This window comes from Gastrolobium bilobum, unplaced genomic scaffold (assembly GCF_033153095.1).
Source record: "Gastrolobium bilobum isolate Gb01-03AN ecotype WA unplaced genomic scaffold, APGP_CSIRO_Gbil_v1 utg1171, whole genome shotgun sequence".
Classification (NCBI taxonomy): Eukaryota; Viridiplantae; Streptophyta; class Magnoliopsida; order Fabales; family Fabaceae; genus Gastrolobium; species Gastrolobium bilobum.
The window spans coordinates 405,001-425,740 of record NW_026898272.1 but is presented as its reverse complement, the minus strand read 5'-3'; the positions used below and the strand labels follow the sequence as shown (position 1 = coordinate 425,740).

At 35.4% G+C, this 20,740-nt stretch overlaps 1 protein-coding gene across 2 annotated transcripts in view; it reads left to right on the top strand.

Annotated features, from left to right (window-relative positions):
* Nucleotides 1-15,034: 15,034 nt before the first annotated feature.
* LOC133314375 (microtubule-associated protein 70-2-like) overlaps nt 15,035-20,740 on the top strand; it is a 6,303-nt gene continuing 597 nt past the window's right edge. Inside the window, exons 1-10 of one of the 2 annotated variants that reach the window (XM_061515853.1) lie at nt 15,035-15,655; nt 15,788-15,873; nt 17,686-17,751; nt 17,839-18,009; nt 18,119-18,289; nt 18,385-18,540; nt 18,633-18,779; nt 18,939-19,010; nt 19,090-19,623; nt 19,727-19,920. In XM_061515853.1, coding sequence (XP_061371837.1) covers nt 15,451-15,655; nt 15,788-15,873; nt 17,686-17,751; nt 17,839-18,009; nt 18,119-18,289; nt 18,385-18,540; nt 18,633-18,779; nt 18,939-19,010; nt 19,090-19,623; nt 19,727-19,920 — 1,802 coding nt within the window. In that variant the 5' untranslated portion in view covers nt 15,035-15,450. Of the gene's footprint in view, nt 15,656-15,787; nt 15,874-17,685; nt 17,783-17,836; nt 18,010-18,118; nt 18,290-18,384; nt 18,541-18,632; nt 18,780-18,938; nt 19,011-19,089; nt 19,624-19,726; nt 19,921-20,740 lie in introns of both variants that reach the window. The other variant, XM_061515852.1, reaches the window with a different exon arrangement.

Sequence of the window (20,740 nt, the reverse complement as noted above, 5' to 3'; positions counted from 1 at the left end):
AGAATATCCTACCTCTAGAAAATATATATATATCAAAAACACTCTCTATGAGAAAGTATATATATATATATATATATATATATATATATATATATATGAGAAAATGTTTCTGCAGTTAATGCAGATAAGTTATCTACATTTATTTCCAAAATGACGTCATTTTGATATTGAAATCTTAAAAAATTTAAATATAAACACTATTATAACTCTAAAATAAATTAAAATTACAAAAATACCATGATTTCTGCCCCAAAATGACGTAGTATTGGGCTTACTGCACATAACTTATCTGCAGTAACTGCAAAAAAAACGAATCCTATATATATATGGGCTTATCATTTTTTAAGTTGTTTGAGATAATTTTATCTCCGGCTACTAAATCATAAATGTACGAAGATGGATCAATGGTGACAAAGGAAGAGAGAGAAAAGGAGAGTCATAATCATTCAAAGGTGAATCAATTGATATAAGAAAATAAATAAACAAAACAACGTAGTTTTTGGGTGACCGGAGAGGTGAATCAATTGATATAAGAAAATAAATAAACAAAACAACGTAGTTTTTGGGTGACCGGAGATAAATATATCTCAAGCAGCTTGAGAAATATTTTTTCTCTATATGGACTTATCACTTTTCAAGAAGCTGTTTGAGATAATTTTATCTTCGGCTATTAAATCATAATCGTACAAAGCTGTTTGAGATAATTTTATCTCCGGCTACTAAATATTTCTCTCTCTCTCTATATATATATATATATATACTTTTTTTGGGTAGATGATAGATATATACTTTTATGTTATTGGAGTAGAGGAAAGTTTCCTACAAACCCAAATTCATTGCGAGAACAAAAAAAAAAAAAAAAAATTTGAGTGCATGTAAACAAATTCTAAGGGTCTGCATGACAACCTTTCCGGAATCATTTTTTTTTTAATTTCTGTTTCCGAAAATAAAAATGGATAGAAAACTCGTTTGGTAAAATCGATTTTTTTTTTCCGGGATAAACCGGTTTAATTTTGTGCTGGGGAACAGAAAAAAGAATCAGAAAATTTCTGCTTTTTTGTTCCCGGACACAAAATGATAAACATTTTTTCTCTCAATCATTCTCCACCTCTACCATCATCCTGACACGACCACGGCCACCATCGTCGCCGTCGCCGTCGTACCACTAGTGGCATTGTCACCAACCCCCACGACCACGATATCACTGCCACCTCCACCCATCACTACCATCATGCCACCGTCACCACCGCCGCCACCACCACCACCACTATCACTGTCACCGTCACCACCACCATCACCATTATCGCCATCAACCACCACAACTATCATCGCAACCACTGCTATCACTGTCACCGTTACTGCCACCATCGCCATCACCATGCCACTGCCACCACCACCATCATCGCCACCACTACCACCATCACGACGCCACCGCTACCATCACCAACCACCACTACCATTGCCGCAGCTACTACCGTCATCGCCATTGCCGCCGCCGCCGCCGCCACCAACCACTACCATCATCGCCACAGCCACTACCGTCACCACTACCACCATTACATCACCCCTGTCACTACCATCACCACGTCATCACCACCACCACCACCGTTGTCACCTACCACCACTGCAACCACTGTCACAACCACCACCACCACCACGATGCCATCACAACCACCACCACCATGTCATCGCTACCACTGTCGCCGCCACCAATCATAACTGCCACCAACCACCATCCCCACTACTATTGTTGCAGCCATTGTCGTCACCTCCACCACCTCCACCACTACCACCACCATCGCCGCAGCCACTGTCGTCACAACTACGAGCTATATTTTTGTGGTCCCGGTGCATAAAGGATTTGGTGGGGCGGAGGTGAGAGAAAGAGAGAAAAAGTTGAGGAGAGAGGAGAGAAAAAAAAACAAAAAATTATACATGTGTCAATTTTTTAGTGGAAGGACCATGATGGTCCTGGAGTATATTAAAAATTTCCCACAACCACCACCACAATCATCTCCACGCACCACTACCGTACTACTGCCGCCACCACCTCCGCAACCACACCATATGGAAATTATATTTAAAAGAAATAATTTTGTATTATATTATTTGTTGTGTTATAAAACACAATTCTCATTCTCGGAATAAAAATATAACATGTTATCAAACACATTTTTTTCTCAGAAACTATTCTAAGACACAGAAATAGAAAAGAATTGTTTCTTTTCAGAAACAGTGCTAAGGAATAGAATGGTTGTCATGCACACCCTAACTGGAGAAAAAGAGAATTATCTTTTACCAAAAAAAAAAAAAAAGAGAATTATCTTATAAAAGGAGAATTTTATTTTCCATATATATATTATTTGAATATGTTTAAATGGTTCTTTAATTTAAAGTTTTATTCAAACGTTTTTATTAAAATAAATTACTTTAAACACGTAATTTTTATACTATCATGAAAGAATTATTTTTTTCACGAGGACTCGTGGGGTAGGATTTTAATTTTAATTTTATTTATTATGGAATCGATGTTTTAACAACAATTTAGAGATTTATTTTTGGTGTTCAATATTTTTTTTTTTAATTTTCTAAGAATACAAAGTATCCTAACATTATTTGGCTATTTCAGGCATTTTTTTTACATGAACAATTCTAAGCTATTTTGCAAAAATATTATCCAAAATCTTTGAAATAAGTTAAGGATATTCTTAGGAGTGAAAATTTTTAACATGACCCGAACAGAATGTAGCAACCCCAAGCTGTGGGCTTGCTAATCAGAGGCCCAATAGGTTGAAGAGACAACCAGCGTACTTAGTGGATTACTTTCAATAGTAACTTAAGCCCATTTTCATCATTATTGATGAGTAGTCAGTTTACTTTCATGTAACTATCATGTAATGAACATTGCTGATCACAAACCATATTAAAGGGCCCAAGGGGGGCGTATGAAAATTAAGAAAATTGAACAAAACTCTCTTCTCTCTCTTTTCTCTCTTTTCTCTCTTCTCTCTCTTCTACTAAGATCTAAAACCCTTCTAAGATTCAATTCTTTGTTAAACTGACAAAGTGCTCCTTTGCAGTGTAGGAAATTCAATTCTTGGGTCATATTATATCTGCTGCTGGTGTAGCTCCCGATCCTTCTAAGATTCAAGTTGTGCGCGATTGGCCACGTCCATCGTCGGTGACTCAACTTTGAGCTTTTCTCGGCCTTTCCGGTTATTATCGGCGTTTTATTAAAGGATATGCTTTGGTAGCTGCCCCCCTCACTGACTTGCTGGCCAAAGATGCTTTTGTCTGGACAGATTTGACGGACAATGCATTTCAACTTTTGAAGCAATTACTCACAACTGCCTCAATCCTTGCTTTACCGAATTTCTCCCTGCCATTTGTCCTCGAAACTGATGCCTCTGAGGTAGGTGTCGGAGCGGTCTTGTTGCAGAACAACCATCCCATTGCTTTTTTCAGTCGCTAGCTTTCAAAGCTGATGCAATCTAAATCTACTTATCTTAGAGAGATGTATGCCATTACTGCTGCGGTTGCAAAATGGCGTCAGTATCTATTGGGGTCATTTTTTATTATCAAGACTGATCACCAGAGTTTGCACCACCTGATATCACAAGTGATTCAAACCCCGGAGCAACAACAGTTTCTTGCGAAACTGCTGGGTTTTAATTACTCTATTCAATATAAATCTGGTAAAGTGAACGTGGTGGCGGACGCCTTATCACGTCTACCCGAAGGGAATTCGGTGATGGTTTCCCCTTCCTTCATGGCTATCAGTACTCCTACTTCATAGTATAATTCCATTGTACAGTCTGAGTTACACCTTGACCCCTATGCTACACAAATATTACATGATTTATCTACAGACTCATCCAAATGGCCTCATTGGTTATTACAAAACGGCCTTTTGTTCCACCGCAACCGTCTGTACATTTCGGCTGCTTCTTCTTTAATTCCACTGCTGCTTCATGAATTCCATTCTTCCACACTCGGAGGATATGCTAGTGTCCGCCGTACTTTGCTACGGCTAGGTGCCAAGTTTACCTAGAAAAACATTAAACAGGATGTTCAAAAATTCATTCAAGAATGTGAAATATGTCAAAAAGCTAAATCCCCCAACCATTCCCCGTATGGTCTCCTACAGCCCTTATCCACCCCCGATTTTATCTGGTCCGACCTTTCGATGGGTTTCGTGACCCATCTACCTCCTTCAGGGGGCTTTACTGCCATTTTTGTGGTTGTTGATAGACTTACTAAGGGAGCCCACTTTGCTGCCTACCCACCAAATACTCAGCAGTGAAGGTCGCACTGATATTTTGGGATGTGGTGGGCAAGCTCCATGGTGCACCCAAGTCGATTGTTTCAGACCGTGACCCACTATTTCTTAGTCATTTTTGGAAGACTTTGTTTAAGCTTCAGGGGACTCTATTACACTATAGTTCGGCCTACCACCCCCAGTCCGACGGCCAAACGAAACGGGTCAACAGGAGTTTGGAACAGTACCTGAGGTGTTTTGTTCATGACAATCCCTCTGCCTGGCATCGTTATCTGAGTTGTGCCGAGTTCCATTACAACACCGCTTACAACAGGTCCATGGGTACTTCTCTGTTTCAGGCCACATACGGTCAGTCACCACCTTGCCTCTTGGAGTATACGTTGGGTTCTACATCTGTGGAAGCGGTAGATACAGATCTCCATCGGCGCTCCACGATCCTGACGTCCTTGAAAAACAATTTAAAAAAGGCTCAATCTTTGATGAAACAACACGCAGACAGAAAAAGGAAAGACATTACCTTTCAAATCGGAGACCTGGTTCTGTTATGTCTCCAACCTTTTCGCCAGCTGTCAGTCCACTGTCGCTCCACTCAAAAGCTGAGTCTGCATTTTTATGGTTCGTTTGAAATTCTGGAACGCATCTGTCCGGTTGCTTACCGTTTGCGTTTAACGGTTGGATCTTGAGTGCACCCAGTCTTTCATGTCTCTTTATTGCGCCGCTTCTTTCCCGCACACACATACCAGGTTCATGATCTCACCCCTTATTTGCCAGCCACCCCACCCTCTTATACACCCTTGGCCATCGTGTCTCGCCGAACCATATGGAGGCAAGGACACCATGTCCCTCAGGTTCTGGTACAGTGGCACGGTCTCTTACTGGAGGACTCGACTTGGGAGGATGAGTCCATTCTCAGAGGTTTCTCTCCTTCCCAGATGGTTTCTGTGCCAGCGCCCACACACATCGAAGAAAGGACTCACAGGGACACAACTAAGTCAATCCCATCTACCCTCATTATAGACAACAGTGTCACTTATCACTCCACCGACACAAGACCCAATCAGAACACAAGGAACGAGATTCTTATCTCCCCCTCAGCCAATCAGATGGCTTTGCCAGTTCTACCCTCTTCATTAGTGTCGGACAGCTCACCTCCCACTATCCCTTCCACTGTTTGTGTTGCAGGTTCCCATGCCCAGCCTCATTCACGCGCTGTTTCTTCCTGTGACTCATTGGGACCATCAGGCCTCATGGACAAGGCTTGTCTTGATGGAGAAGGGAATGTAGCAACCCCAAGTTGTGGGCTTGCTAATCAGAGGCCCAATAGGTTGAAGAGACAACCAGCATACTTAGTGGATTACTTTCAATAGTAACTTAAGCCCATTTTCATCATTATTGATGAGTAGTCAGTTTACTTTCATGTAACTATCATGTAATGAACATTGCTGATCACAAACCATATTAAAGGGCCCAAGGGGGGCATATGAAAATTAAGAAAAATTGGACAAAACTCTCTTATCTCTCTTATCTCTCTTCTACTCAGATCTAAAACCCCTTAACAGAATATGAATTTTTCGTATTTGTATCAAGTTGTGCTTGTGTCGCGTTTAGGGTTTAGGAAAATTATTATTTGGCTATGAAAAGTGATCAAGAAAAAATCGTGTTCATGTTAGAAGTATTCATGTTTGTGTCGTGTTTATCTCAACCTAGATAAACAAAATAAGTATATAATTACATATTTACCCCTAATTATCTCATTTTTATTTATTAATTTAAAATTATTTAAGTAATTTTCTTTTGAAAAGTGAGATTGATGGATTATCCATATCACATTGTGTCGATTCACGTAATAAATACACCGTATTAATGTTAAGGGTTTTGACACGATTAAGTTCATACGGAGAGTATTGAAGTTTATATCAAATTCGCGTTGACCCAAACATAATCTATCACCCCAAATTGTCATTCCTTAATACTTCAAAATTATTTATTAAACTCGTTAGTTTTTAAACTCAAAATAACCATTTTGAGTTATTGTTTTTAAGTTGGCAAATACTTTAATTTTTTTTCCTTACGAGGGCGTTTGGTTCGGGTATTCTTACGAGATACCCAAGCAATTGTAAGTGACATTTTTTCTTATTCACGTTTGGTTCAAGATATTTAAAAATTTAGCAAGCAAACTTGAATGCTCATTCTTTATCAATTGTGAGCAAAAACAGCCGACAAACACAAGCAGAAATGCCACTTCTAATGTGGTATTGTTAGATGACTGCGAAAATGGATAAAAGAAAACTTTAATTAATTTACCCGATAATATTTCGTCTAATCAAACAATTTTTTTCCAACTTTACCAGCAAACTTACTTTACCACAATTTCCTCAGTAATTCTATTTACCTGGTAAATTTTTTTTCTTCTCTACCAAACGTCCTCGCGTGTTAATGTGGTTCTAAAATTGTCTTCATTGGCTTTACATGTATATAAGATATTTTAATCTTAACTTTTTTTAACATATAAATAACTTCATAATTTTTTATATGTATGTCTAAAGTAATTTCAAGGTAATTTCAATTTTAACCTTTTTTCTCTTATATTTTCCCATTCAACAAACCTTTCTATTTTTTCTCTACTAAATTTTTGATTTGTTTATCTAAATTAAAAGTAATAAATTTTATGTCTGTTTCCATTTTAGTTTCTTTCTTTCCACTTACTAGATCAAATTTTAAATTTTAGAGAAATATTTCTTTCTTCTTTCACTCCATGCCATTTTTTTTATTTTTTCACAATGATTCAAAATTTAAAATTTTGTCTATCTAATTCTGGTCTGAAGAATCGTTTCTCTTTTCTCATTTCAATTTTTTTTTTGTTCCCTACGACTTGTAGAGACACAAAATGTTCAGGGGTTTAACCTATTTTTGTTGGCGCAATTGGATATGTGGAAGCGTATAGACCATTATGATTTGAAATGCAACGGTTCATCATGGTTCAAATTACCTCTTGAAGTACAAATCTGCACTGAACTACTTGTGTATTCCCCTTCAATCGATTTCCTCTACATCACAGCACAAATAGATCTCAGGTGTTTCTAACAAATCTTCTAGATTATCTCTCAGGAGGTAAAGGGGTGGTTTGAGTGTAGGCATTTTGTCACTATCAGAACTAATTTACCTCAGCCAATGCAGCAGCAATCATCTAGAGGCTGATGGCTAATAAGTGGAATTATATGTGGGTATCAAAAAACCCTAATCCTAAAAAAAAAACCTAATCCTAATCTTTTTGGACTCTAGGCTACTTGAGCTCTTTCTATGCAATCAGCCTAATTGGGCTTTAAATAAAAGAGCATTAACCCAACAATCTCCCACTTGAGTTGATATTAGTGAAAACCTAATTCTAAACTTACAAATACCAAATGAAAAGAAATAAAATGCTCATCGAAAAATTTAATAAAGATAGATAAAGAAAGAGAAAGCACAAAACCAAATATTAAGCCAACTTTCTATTGTAAATGAAATTCAAATGAGTAATAAGTCTCACCTTGATTAAAAATGGACCGAGTGTGGATAATATAACTAGAAAATACCTATAAATTTATTGTTTGTAAATTTGAAATTACGTTTTCATTAATATCAGCTCAACTAACTAAAATGTTTTGAAACTTCAAATTTCACGATTTTAAATCTGTTCAAAATCCACCTCCAATGTGCTTATTTGAATTAGTACATGTTTAGCCTGGCTTTTTTTTATTTTTTATTTTTCTTAAAGTCAAAGCCTTAAATAAAAAAAGTATTTTTTTATGAAGAAGAATAAAATGCCTCTTAAAATATTTTTTTTAGTTTTATTCCCCTTCTAGTATTTTTTTTTTTTTGGTCAATCACCATCTTCAACTTTGAGGGACACACATTTGGTAAGAAACTCTTTTCCTTTGTTTCATAGACCAATCTTCGACTTTGTTCATTACTCTTTCGGAATGACCTCTTACTCTCGTGACGAGATCTGCGTTCGTTATTCTCCGCCACAACTTCTTGCTTGAATAATTTCACTAATCTCTGTTGCCTTGCTAACAGTTATGCAAGTAATACGCGACAACAAGTAATATAGGGCTTTAGTGAGTCCCAGTTATCGTTCCCACAAGGATCTTTGCGTTCTAACTTGAAATAAATTGGTAATTGCTATCAGAACTAAAAATAAAAAATAAAATTAATTGCTAGGACTATTTTAAACTAATGTACTGAAAGTGTTTTTGTGGAAAGTTTCTCTTTTTAAAAGAGTGAACTTAGTTGGTGAAAGAATCTTTTGAACTATAGCCTAGAAAAAAGAACTTAACTAAAAGACTTGTGAAATATTTTTTAATGATTTTCTTTTAAGTTTTGAAACAGACAAATAATTTCAGATTTGGATAAAAATAACAAGTGACAAAAATTGGTTTTAAAACAGAGTTTGGAAGTGAGTTGGGTGTCAATTTCCCCTTCCCTCATTTGTCATTATGATGCTTTAACAAAGAACAAAAATTGCTCCCAGCTTAACGAAAATATTAAGGTAATTGTTGTTTTCCAACAACAGTTTTCTTCCACTGACAACAGTTGGCACATCCCTATGTCACTGTTGTCATAGGATCTTGAAGAACCATTTTCACAAGTTATATGGGGGTAACTTCATCCATGAAGCCATACCCATTGAGAGAGATTTTTCTCTCAACTTTCCATGTGCTCACAGTGGGGTCTAGTGTGAGTTATTTCCCAATAATCTCACACCACTAAGAGCTGACTATGTGTGATCATCACATAACAAACTCAGCAATAAACATGCACAGTAAACAAGCTGAAAAACAACCATGTAAACATTAAAACATCATCTAATAACAGTGAGTTCCGGGTACTTTTTTCAACCCAACTCTCGGAAAAATTAGCTCATCACCACAGGTTGATGAGCTAAAATACAGCAAGAGAACATGATAAAAACAGAGACTTTAAATTGTACGAAAAATAAAACTCAGGAGCTATCAACAGCCGATAGTCCTGAAGCAGTGCTCATCAAAGATTACAAAACAGAAAATGCTAAGGAATGAAAACAGAAAACCTAAAAATATTCCCAAAGAGCAAAATAAAAATCAGCGAAGAGAAGAGAGGTAGGGAGAGAACAAAATGTCCTACAAATGCCTTTTTCCCTTTCTTTATAGCTGACTCCCAAATCACCTCCTCCAAACGTACGCTCCTCGCTCCAATCGATCGTGGGTGTCCCTTGCACGATTCAGCAACGCACCACAAAAGCAGCTCCAGCCACTAACGACCTCCAGCTCATTTTTTGTGTCATCAACCGAATCGGGTAGGGTTTGTGTGGGTTGATTCGATTCAAAAAACTGAACCGTGATGGAAGGATAGGGTTCTTGTTTAGGATGAAAAGCAGATGGTGTTTCGGTTTATTTGCTCGATTCCAAGAAGAAACCGTGATGGATGGTGAGGGCTTGAGATGGATTTAGTCGATGGTGGGTCTGTGCTAGGGTTTCTTTTCTTTTCTCTTTCTCACGATTCTGATCTGTCTCTTTTGTTTACTTTCTTCTCTTCTTTTCTTCTTTTGGGCCACTGATTTAATTGCCTCTGGCCCAATTCTCTTCTTTCCTTCTTTTTTCTAATGCTGACTTGTTTTCTTTCTTTCCTCACTTTGTGCGTTTCGAGCTTCTGATCAGCAAAGGAATAGCCCAATTTTTTTTCATTCTTTTTGCAAGGAGGAATAACACTATTTTGGGCCTGAAGCATACAAAATCAGCCCATTAGTATTAAAATCAGAAAAATTCACTTCAATGCAATATTTAGAGTTTTTATTAACAAAAGATATTCTTTCTGCTACCATTTTAACATCAAATCACATGTTCAAAGTCACAAATCATGGACTTATCAATCTCCATTGTCAATTTTTTTGTTGTTGAAAAAGTATTCAAATATAAAGGTTGTTTAATAAGGTAAAAATGTTCTCGTTGTCTCAATTGGTAATATTTATTTACATAAATTTTAATCATAAGCGGCTTTAAAGGTAACTCGAACATTTTATGGGTCAAGCATTTTTGCAATCAGTTGATGGGCATGCATAATTTTCTAATTAAACACCAAACAGTTCTAATTTTGTTTTAACTTAATTTTTTTTAAGAGCTTATTTTTAACTTTAGTTTTAAAATAAATTTTGAGCTAAAAAAAGTCAAGCCAAAGAGACTCTTGATAAGTCTTTAAACTGATTGTTAATTAAGGCCAATTAGTTAACTTAACCAAGTTGAGAAACTTAAACCTTTTCAATTATAACTTTAATTTTTTGTTGAGCTTTCTCAACTCTAGCCATCAAACTTCTTGAGAAAGTCATTTAAAAATTTATAAGTTTTTAAATATTAAGGAGCGCCATTTATTTTATTTTATTTGGATATTAAGGAGCGCCATTTATCAACTCCTTTTCCTTTCACCAACTTCATAGCTTACTTTACCCTCCAACTCTAAGGTGAGGAGCCTCATTTTGGAGGTGTTATATTGTGAAATCAAAGATAATCCCACTTTAAGAAATTTTTAATGTCAAAATAGAGCTTCACTGAAAATAAATAAAAAAGGAAGCATCTTGCATGCAGGACAATAAATGTGTAGGATCAGATATTAGTTTTTTTTTTAATACAGATATAAGTTTTTATTTGCCCCACTGCAGGCATTATATTTGACCCATTATTATTATTATTATTATTATTTGGTAGGCGACCATTATTTAAACCAATTGTATAAAATCAGGTATTGTGCATAACAACAAAAATTTCAAAGGAGAGCTTATTTTTATATCAATGTAGGGATAATAAATTTTATATTTAATTTTAATTATTGATTTACTTGTATTCAATGACTCACACAATCAAAAAATTAAAATCGTTAGATATAAATGAAATCAACAACCGAGATTAAGACTTAAGAGGGTAATTTCCTACTCCGTCGTATTCATATGATTATAACAATCTTGACTGTCAAACTCTAAATCATGGCTTTTGAAGATGGTGGCTACCTTTTCAGTTGGCAAACCCGAGTTGTTGAATTTTTCTAGCAAATATTTTGTAGCATCAAGCATTTTTCTGTGTGATCTAAGATATGCAACAATTTTCGGAGTAACCATCTCATGATTATGGCTGTCAATGAAATGTGTAACTCTCCACATGTTTGTTTTTTTATTCCTAGAAGGCTTGACACAAGCTTACGTGACGATGATGTTCTCCTTGACTTGCCCTGACATAATTTACCCACTTTTTCTTCCAATTTAGTTTGTGGATAACCTCTAATACATGTTACCTTCACGTAGTCCTCCCTGGATGTTCGTCTCCGGATTTCGAATCCTTTTATCCTACCAAATGTTGTATATAAGTTTACTATATCCTTCCATTCGGAAAATTCCATTCCTACCTCAGTGGAAATATTAGTATTCTTTGTCGGTGATAATGGAATGACAATTGATATATTGTTAGGCAAGTCATTTGATATGTTATCTTCCACGTAATTAGGTATGTCATTTCCTACTCCGTCGTATTCCGTTTCTTTTTACACACAATCGTGACTGAAGTCAATATAATTAATTGGATCATCTTCCATATTGACCTTCATTGAAATAAACAAGTGACTATTATATAGTCAAAATCTATAGGATATAACAAAAAAAAACATAGCACAAAGTGAATACTGCTTTCAAATCGTTTGGTACTAATGGGTCAACTAGGGGGCTAAGTCAACTAATTTACTTACTACAATTTTGATGTCTAACTCTTTTCTCTCACTCCGTACGTAGCCAAATGACCAGAACAAGCTAAGATACAGGCCACTCTTTAGTGCACAAAATATTTCATTATCTCAAACTATTTTTGGGCAAAGGATACAACATGATAAGAGCAATAACAACACAATAAATTGGCCAATATGAGGAATTGTCCTTCTCCATTTCATCCAAGTCAACAGAACTTACCTCGAGCGTGATGCTTGCTGGCATGCATTGTGATGAAAAGAAGTTTTCAGCCAGTGTTTGCTGCTCACAACTGTTGTTCATGGTTGTGACGATGAATGGAACCAAAAGAGAAAGAACGATGAATGGAACCAAAAGAGAAAGAACGATGAAAGGAGAGAGAGGTGAGCGTGAGCAGTTCAACTAGGTCTATATCAAAAAGGTGCAAGAAAGACGAGAGCGATGACGTTAGGGTTCACGTTCTTGAAGAAGGGAACGATGGAGGGCAGGGGTGGTGAGCTGATAAGGCAACTTTCTGTAACAATGAGAAAGAACGATGAAGAGAGGGAATTTGGAGAGAGAGGGAATTTGGAGAGAGAGAGAGATGAGCGTGATCAAGAGAGAGAAAGAAGGGCATGAGTGAAGGAAAAATTAGGATTATAAGGAGTAAAAATTAATCTAATGCTGATAATTCAGTAGCAAAGGTAGTAAACTCAGGAGGTAGTAAGTTTAACCTCCCCTATTTTTAAAATATAAAATTAAAATAAGAGATATTTCATAATATATATATATATATATAGGGTTATGTTTATCTCATTTTACATGAGATAAACAACTTTCCTACATACACAAAAATGAGTTGGGTCCCACCACTCTTTTTTCTCTCTTCTCTTACCTGCAGGTCCCACTTATACTTTTATTTCTACAACATGAGATAATTTTTTTCCTACAACATAAGAAAAATATATCCCATATATATATATATATATATATATATATATATATATATATAGGGAAATATAAGAATCATGTTGCAGGAATGACACTGTTCATTCCTGCAACAAGGATTCGGCAACGTATCTTGAGGATATGGCGCCGTATCCTGATTTTGGTTTGACTTTTTTTTTTAAGCGTGAGACCCACACTTGATTTGTGTGTGCAGGAAAATAGTCTTGTCATGTGACATGACAAAAAGCGAACCCATATATATATATATATATATATATATATATATATATATATATTTCCAAAGAAATTATATCCATATAAAAATATTATCATTTTATCCATAAGCTATTAATCCAAGTCAATAAATTTTATATTTTATCCTTAATTTTAAAAAATTACAAGTTTTAAAATATCATGTAACATCAAGTTAAGTTGAAGTAACTTTAATTTAAGTGTAGCCCGAATTCGATCCAAAAATATATGAGTTCTATTTTTTAAAACCCTGACATGACTTAATTAACTTAGGATTGGGCTGAGTCATTAGGTAAGATTGAGTTTTGGGCACTTGCACATGACAATAATGAAAAATAAAAGAAAAACTCACTTTAAGGTTTAAAAATTAATAAATGCATTTAAAACAAAACATTTAAAAAGGGTAATAACTAAGTAAAACTTTATTTGACGGGTTACACCTTTTAACCGAAACGAAACAAATTTTTCATCTCAATCCATTAGAAATGATTTTTTTTTTAATCGAAGCATACTAATTTTTAGTTGGTCTAACAAAAATCCTCATTATTTGTGTAAAGGATGTTATCATTTCATTCATAAATACGTTTCACTCAAAAACTATTTAGACAATAATAATAATAAGGGGAATAATATACTTATCACCTAGGTTGCACCGACACCGACACGGAATACGTGATACTACACGACACGATACTCCGACTCGTTAATTCTAAAAAATATTAAATTTCAACAGTTAGGACACATTTTGATATTATATAATATTTTTAATTTATGTAATATATGTTCAATAATTTAACAAAAAAATAAAGCTAAACTTATAATACTCATCAATTTTGCAAAGAAATAAAATATCTCAAATGTTTATATTAAGCTCAATAAAATGGTAATCATAATCTAAAGAATCTAATAGTTGGAACTCAAAATGCAATGCAACGTAAAATTTGAATATTTTTTGAGTTTTTGCAACGAGTATTGAAGTGTCGGGAAGTGTCGGAGTGTCGATGAGTGTCAGAAAGTGTCAGACACGACACGTCAGGATTTTTGAAGTGTCGGTGCTTCATAGCTTATCACCATTAAAGTTTATCATCCATACCATCAAATTAATGACCGTTGATTTTTACCAATCTAATGGTTATAATTTATTGAGAATTATTGAGTTGCACTTATTAATTAATTATTAATTTTCAATATACTCAATAAATTATGAGCATTAAATTGACGAAAATTAACGGTGATTCGATTGATTGTAAGAGTAATAAATTTTTATGGTGGTAAGTATATCATGTCCCTGATAATAATAATAATAATAATAATAATAATAGCATGGAGTAAAGTTAAATTTTAAGTGAGTTATAATTAATACTTTTTAAAATATTATTTTGCAAGCTTAACACAAACAAAATAATCATAATAATAAGTAAAAGTAAATATATTCAATAAGAATTGTAAACAAAATACAGAAAGAGAAAATATTGTAAATAAAAGTTGAGATACTAGTTAAAAGCAAATTTTCTTCAATTGGCATTTAATTTAGGCAACTACTTCGATTGAAAGACATTCTAAATCCAACAAGTTAATATGCAATAATACGTTATTAAAAACCATTATACATGTTCGTAGTAGTTTGTCCAAACACGTTAAACCAGCTATGTTCTGATGCTACTAACATACACCTCAAGTGTACTACGCACCCATAAGGAACGATCCCCACTTTACTCACAGGGTGTGCGCACTACGCTTCCGGCTTATCTTAGAAACTCTAAAACTAGCGAAGAAGATTAGATTATTAGCATGGTAGAGTTTACTGTGTAGTGTCTCTTAACAGACACAGTCTCACTCTCACTATTAACACAAAACAACAAACCCTTCTCTCTCTCTCTCTCTCTCTGCAAAGTGCAAACTTTACTCACTTAAACTCATTTTGTTATTTTTTAATTCATTTGTTAAATCTCACTCTCTCTCACTCTCACTCTAAAACAAACACACAATCGAAACCAGATTTAAATCCCAATCTAGAGAGAGAAACAAAACAAGACAAAACAATACAAGCAGAAGAATAAGAGAGAAAGAACCAAAAGCATCTATTCTCTCTCTCTAAACCATCACTTTCTAGGTTGCACTTTCTCTCTCTGTGTATATGATATGTAATGTTTGTTGTGTGTGCGTGTTTGATTTGAAATCTGGTGTTGTGAGCATTTGGATGTGTGTGAGAGAGAGAGAGAGGAGGGGTTAGGCACCGGTTAGATCGGATATGGCGGAGTTTTCCGGCGACGGGGGAGGTGTGGCGACGCCGGCGGCGCTTACGGTGTCGGGATCGTTCAAGGAAGGGAAGGGTTCGTCGAGGAGGCGCGGCTCCATGAGGCCGCCGAGCATGGACGCCGACGAGTTCATGAACCTGTTGCACGGTTCGGATCCGGTGAAGGTGGAGCTCAATCGCCTCGAGAATGAAGTTCGAGGTGCGAAAATGCTGCTCGATCCGAAGAGTTCTTGAGCTTATTTTTTTATTTTTTATTTTTTTATTTTTTTTAATTTTGTTTTGTGCTTCGTGTTTGTTGATTGTGCTTGTGTTTCTTTGTGTGTGTTTGCAGATAAGGACAGGGAATTATCAGAAGCACAGGCTGAGATCAAAGCCTTGAGGCTATCTGAACGACTCAGAGAAAAGGCTGTTGAAGAGGTCACCTCTAATTTCTCAATTAGTATTATTTTTGTTGATCTTGATGCTGTTCGTTTAAAGATTGTCATAAATTATCCATTTATTTTATTATGTTATAATGCTAATTACTAATTTACATGCTGGTCATGGTGTCAGATTAAAGAAATTGTTATTTTTATTTCATAGTATGATCATATTATTGACATATTTGAAAATATTTGTGTACGGTTACTATGTTTGGACTTTGAAGTTACAGCTGAAAAATGGATTGAATCCTTTTTATTTATTTGTCTAATTGCTTATTGGGGAATTCCATTAATGTTGGAAGCCCCCTTTTGGCATTTGCGTTGGTTCTATCTTCACATTTTGGCCATGTGTAGCAATTTCTCTATCAGTTTTGCTTGACCTTTGAAAAAAAACCGCCTCAGTTAAATTTGGCACTCTCACTCTGAAGTCATTGTGATAGACTCTTTCCTGTGTTGTCTTGACCATACACGGAAAAGCCGTTACCCAATGCCTAGTAATTATTTTTTAATTAAAGCGATTATGGATATGACAAAGCTTGGAGTGTTGTAATCCATCCAATCTTGTTCATTGAAGTTTCTGCTCTCATAACTTGAATCATTGCGGTTTTGCATATCTGTCTAGGCTTTACTTTGCACTCGGCAATCCGTCTGATTTATCTTATGGATTTTGGTTTACTAACGAGTGCCCCAAGGCACTTGTAAATGAATAAATAATAGAAAGTATTTAATGAAAAGTAAAGCATTTAATACATTTGAAACTTGAAAAGATTTACTTTTCATTTTTGATTCCTTAACAAGTGTTCTTAGATAACTAGAAAAACCTTTATTTTATTCCTCCCCCCATTCCTTTTTATCTTTTGCTATAGTTTTTTTTTTTTTTAATTTTTATTTTATTTTATTGTCATTTTAAAATACCAATGAAGCATTCATTACTTTTTTTCTAACCTTTCCCTTGGTATTAACAAGTGAGACAGAATATTAACAGAGTGGTTATAATATTTTGAGTATTTCAAATTTTCAATAAAGAACAATTCATGATATCTTTTCTTTATTTGAAACATTTTGTTGACTATCTTAATTCTTGTGCTACTATCTTAAATGACTGATAAAAAAGAACAGTGGTAGTACTTATCAATGGAAAGTTTTCTCTTATTTTCCCCTTGTTTACATGGCATTCTCTACATTCACTCTTAATTCTATGTTTGTGTTGACTTCTTGATAATATTGATTTTGCTTTTGATGTTTTTGTCATCTACTATATTTGACGTCATGAGATTTAATAGTTTTGTTGCCTTAAAATTACGTTATGTTCTAGAGTCATTGAGTTTATTGTTTGACTTATCAGTTCTCGAGGATACCGCTAGTATGTTTGATTTTGATTATTTTGTGAAGAAGAATTGCCTCTCTTTTTTCAAAAGTCATCTTGGTAAGCTTTAGATTTTAGGCTATTTTGAACACAAAATAAGCTAGTCCAAACATGCAACCTGTCCTCGCCCCATTGTGCTTCTTTTCTTTTCTTAATTTTATTTCTTCTACTATAAAATAGTAATTATATTTTGGCTGCTAGTGATGATTTTTGAGTAGGTTTTTTTTTTATATATATATATCTAACCTGATTGTTCTTATGATTTTTTTTTTTGGTTCAGTTAATCATTCTTTACATTGTTTTTTCTCAGGGTACCTGATTTCCCTCTTACATGCTTTGACTTATTCATGATACTTCTGCTAGTTTTGCATTTTCTTGATATTATTGCATGCTTTATGTCAACTTGAAATGTGACTTTTCTGCTTCTTGCTTGTATTTTAGCTGACCGAAGAACTGTCAAAGGTTGAAGGGAAGCTAAAACTAACCGAATCTCTTCTAGAAAGCAAAGTATTGCCTGGAGCCTCTATGCACTTTAGTAATGAGTCGTTTTCCTAGGTTTTTTAGTATATTTAATGAGTATAATATTTCTGACAGAATCTTGAAATAAAGAAAATCAACGATGAAAAGAAAGCATCAATGGCAGCTCAGTTTGCAGCTGAAGCCACTCTTCGAAGGGTCCATGCTGCTCAGAAGGATGATGACATGCCTCCAATAGAAGCAATTCTTGCTCCTTTGGAGGCTGAACTCAAGCTTGCTCGGCAAGAGGTATTACCTTGTTCTTGCGTAATCCCCTGGAGAAAGAAGTGATGGAAGGACTGAGGCTGGCTTATAATAAGTGATTTTTGACTTTATTTCTTCCATTTATTCCTTGCAGATTGCTAAACTACAGGATGATAACAAAGCTTTAGATCGTCTTACCAAATCTAAAGAAGCGGCACTACTTGAAGCTGAGAGGACTGTTCAGGTTGCCTTGGCTAAGGCCTCCATGGTGGATGATCTCCAAAACAAAAATCAAGAGCTAATTAAACAGATTGAGATTTGCCAGGTATCACAATCTTGTATGGATTTTTTTCTCTCCTAGTACATCAGAACCATAAATGTGTAACTTCTAACTTCTGTTTTCATCATGACTTCTCTCAGGAAGAAAATAAAATTTTGGACAAAATGCATAGGCAGAAGGTTGCAGAGGTTGAAAAGCTCACCCAAACTGTAAGGGAGCTGGAAGAATCTGTCCTTGCAGGTGGAGCAGCTGCAAATGCTGTGAGAGATTATCAGCGGAAAGTTCAAGAGATGAATGTAATATATCAATATTCTGCAAATTCTTGATTATATTTTGCTTCTAGTTAAGATCATATTTATTTTTGCATGGTTTATCTGTCATTCTTTAGGACGAAAGAAAAACTCTTGACAGGGAGTTGGCCCGTGCCAAGGTAACAGCAAACAGAGTAGCTGTTGTGGTTGCAAATGAATGGAAAGATGCTAATGATAAAGTGATGCCTGTCAAACAATGGCTTGAAGAGCGTCGATTCTTGCAGGTAATATTATTTTGATTTATTGTGCTAATTCAATTTGATTCTGGTTGAGGTTTATTTACTCTCTCTTTTCTTCCTTTCATTTCTTTTTTATATAAACTTTCCTGCATTTTGCTTCACTTTACTATAGTTTCCACTTATTATAGACCTGCATTCTTATAGGGAGAAATGCAGCAGCTTCGTGACAAGCTTGCTATAGTTGAGCGCACTGCAAAGTCTGAAGCACAGTTGAAAGTAATAATCTGGTTCATATCTATTGACTTAGAAGATTATTTTTTCCATTATTCAAGCTAAACTTTTTAACAAATTTCAGGAAAAATATCACTTACGACTTAAAGTGCTCGAGGAGAGTATGAGAGGAAGTTCTAATAGTAGTAATCGCAGCACCTCGGAGGCAAGAAGTGTGAGCAATGGTGCTTCTCGTCGTCAATCCCTAGGTGGAGCTGATAACATCTCAAAAGTAACCTCTAATGGGTTCTTGTCTAAGAGAACACCATCCTCTCAACTGAGGCCATCCCTATCTTCTAGCACAATTTTGAAGCACGCCAAAGGAACTTCTAAATCTTTTGATGGTGGCACAAGGACAATGGAAAGGGGAAAAATTCTGCTGAATGGAACACCTCCAAGTTACTCGTTCAACCAATCTCTTGAAGAAACCAAAGAGAGAGAGCCAAATGACAACTGGAAAGGAAATTCAGATGATAAGCCAAATGACATCCCAACAGTGGATAAAGATGACAGTGTTCCAGGTGTTTTGTATGACCTACTGCAGAAAGAGGTCATAGCCTTGAGGAAAGCTGGTCATGAGAAAGATCAAAGCCTAAAAGATAAAGATGATGCTATTGAAGTAACCATTTAGTTTATTATTTATTTTTTGGATATTAATCCTTGACTTCTAATTTATAAATGATAATCCTAGCTAAATGTTTCCAATGGTCATTGTCTGTCAGATGTTAGCAAAGAAGGTAGACACATTAACCAAAGCCATGGAAGTTGAGGCAAAGAAGATGAGGAGGGAAGTAGCTGCCATGGAAAAGGAGGTAGCTGCGATGCGTGTGGACAAAGTGCAAGAGAACAGAGCAAAGCGTTTCAGCAATGTAAAGGCCCCTGTAAACAGTGCTCAGCATCAGCTAATTTCTGGAAGGTAATTATTTGAATTAACTTTTTTTTTTTTTTTTTTTTGGGGGGGGGGTGGGGTTGCTTATTTAACTTGCTTTTTTCTGCAAATGGTGTGATGCTGGGAGTGGGAACTTTATTCATTCTGTTCCGTGTTCTACTGTTACTTTCAAGGAGTATTTCATGAGGGATTTCTGTGTAACCCCATGGATTTTTCATTTTCCTCGATTTTAGGCTCTGAGATGTGCTTTGGTTTCGGATTTTCCTCTACTGAATGTCACCACTAGTCTACTACCTAAAAGAATTTCTTTTTTATGACCTGGACCTCTTATTTTGGTAATTGAAGTGGATTGGGAAAGCCCATGGCAAATGCATCAAAGTTTTGTGTATTGCAGTTTTCCATCAAGATCAAAATTCCATGCATATCCACTTGGTCACGCATGGTTAGTTCCCCCCTCCCAGTCATCATGTATAACCAAGAAAGGAAAATGGTTTTTTTTTTTTTTGAATTTTGCAATGTCTTGTCCTCTTAGGTCAACTATCTTTCCTGATTTCTTCTTATCTGTAAACTCTCTACATTTTGGCAACATGTTGATCAATCTACTTGAATATGAATATTGATATTAGTATTTCCATATCATTGTGTAATCTTTAGTTATGAGTTTGCAACACTCATAGTTGAACCTAGTATTTGCCTCTAAAGGTTTTGTGTTGACGATGATTGCTTTGTTTTATTGAAAAGTCAAATTAGAACTCATTTCAAATTTTATAAAACAAGAGAATGAAGGGTTGAGAATTCGAAATATTTGTTATTTGGACCTTTTGATGAATAAAGACAAACTTTAGTG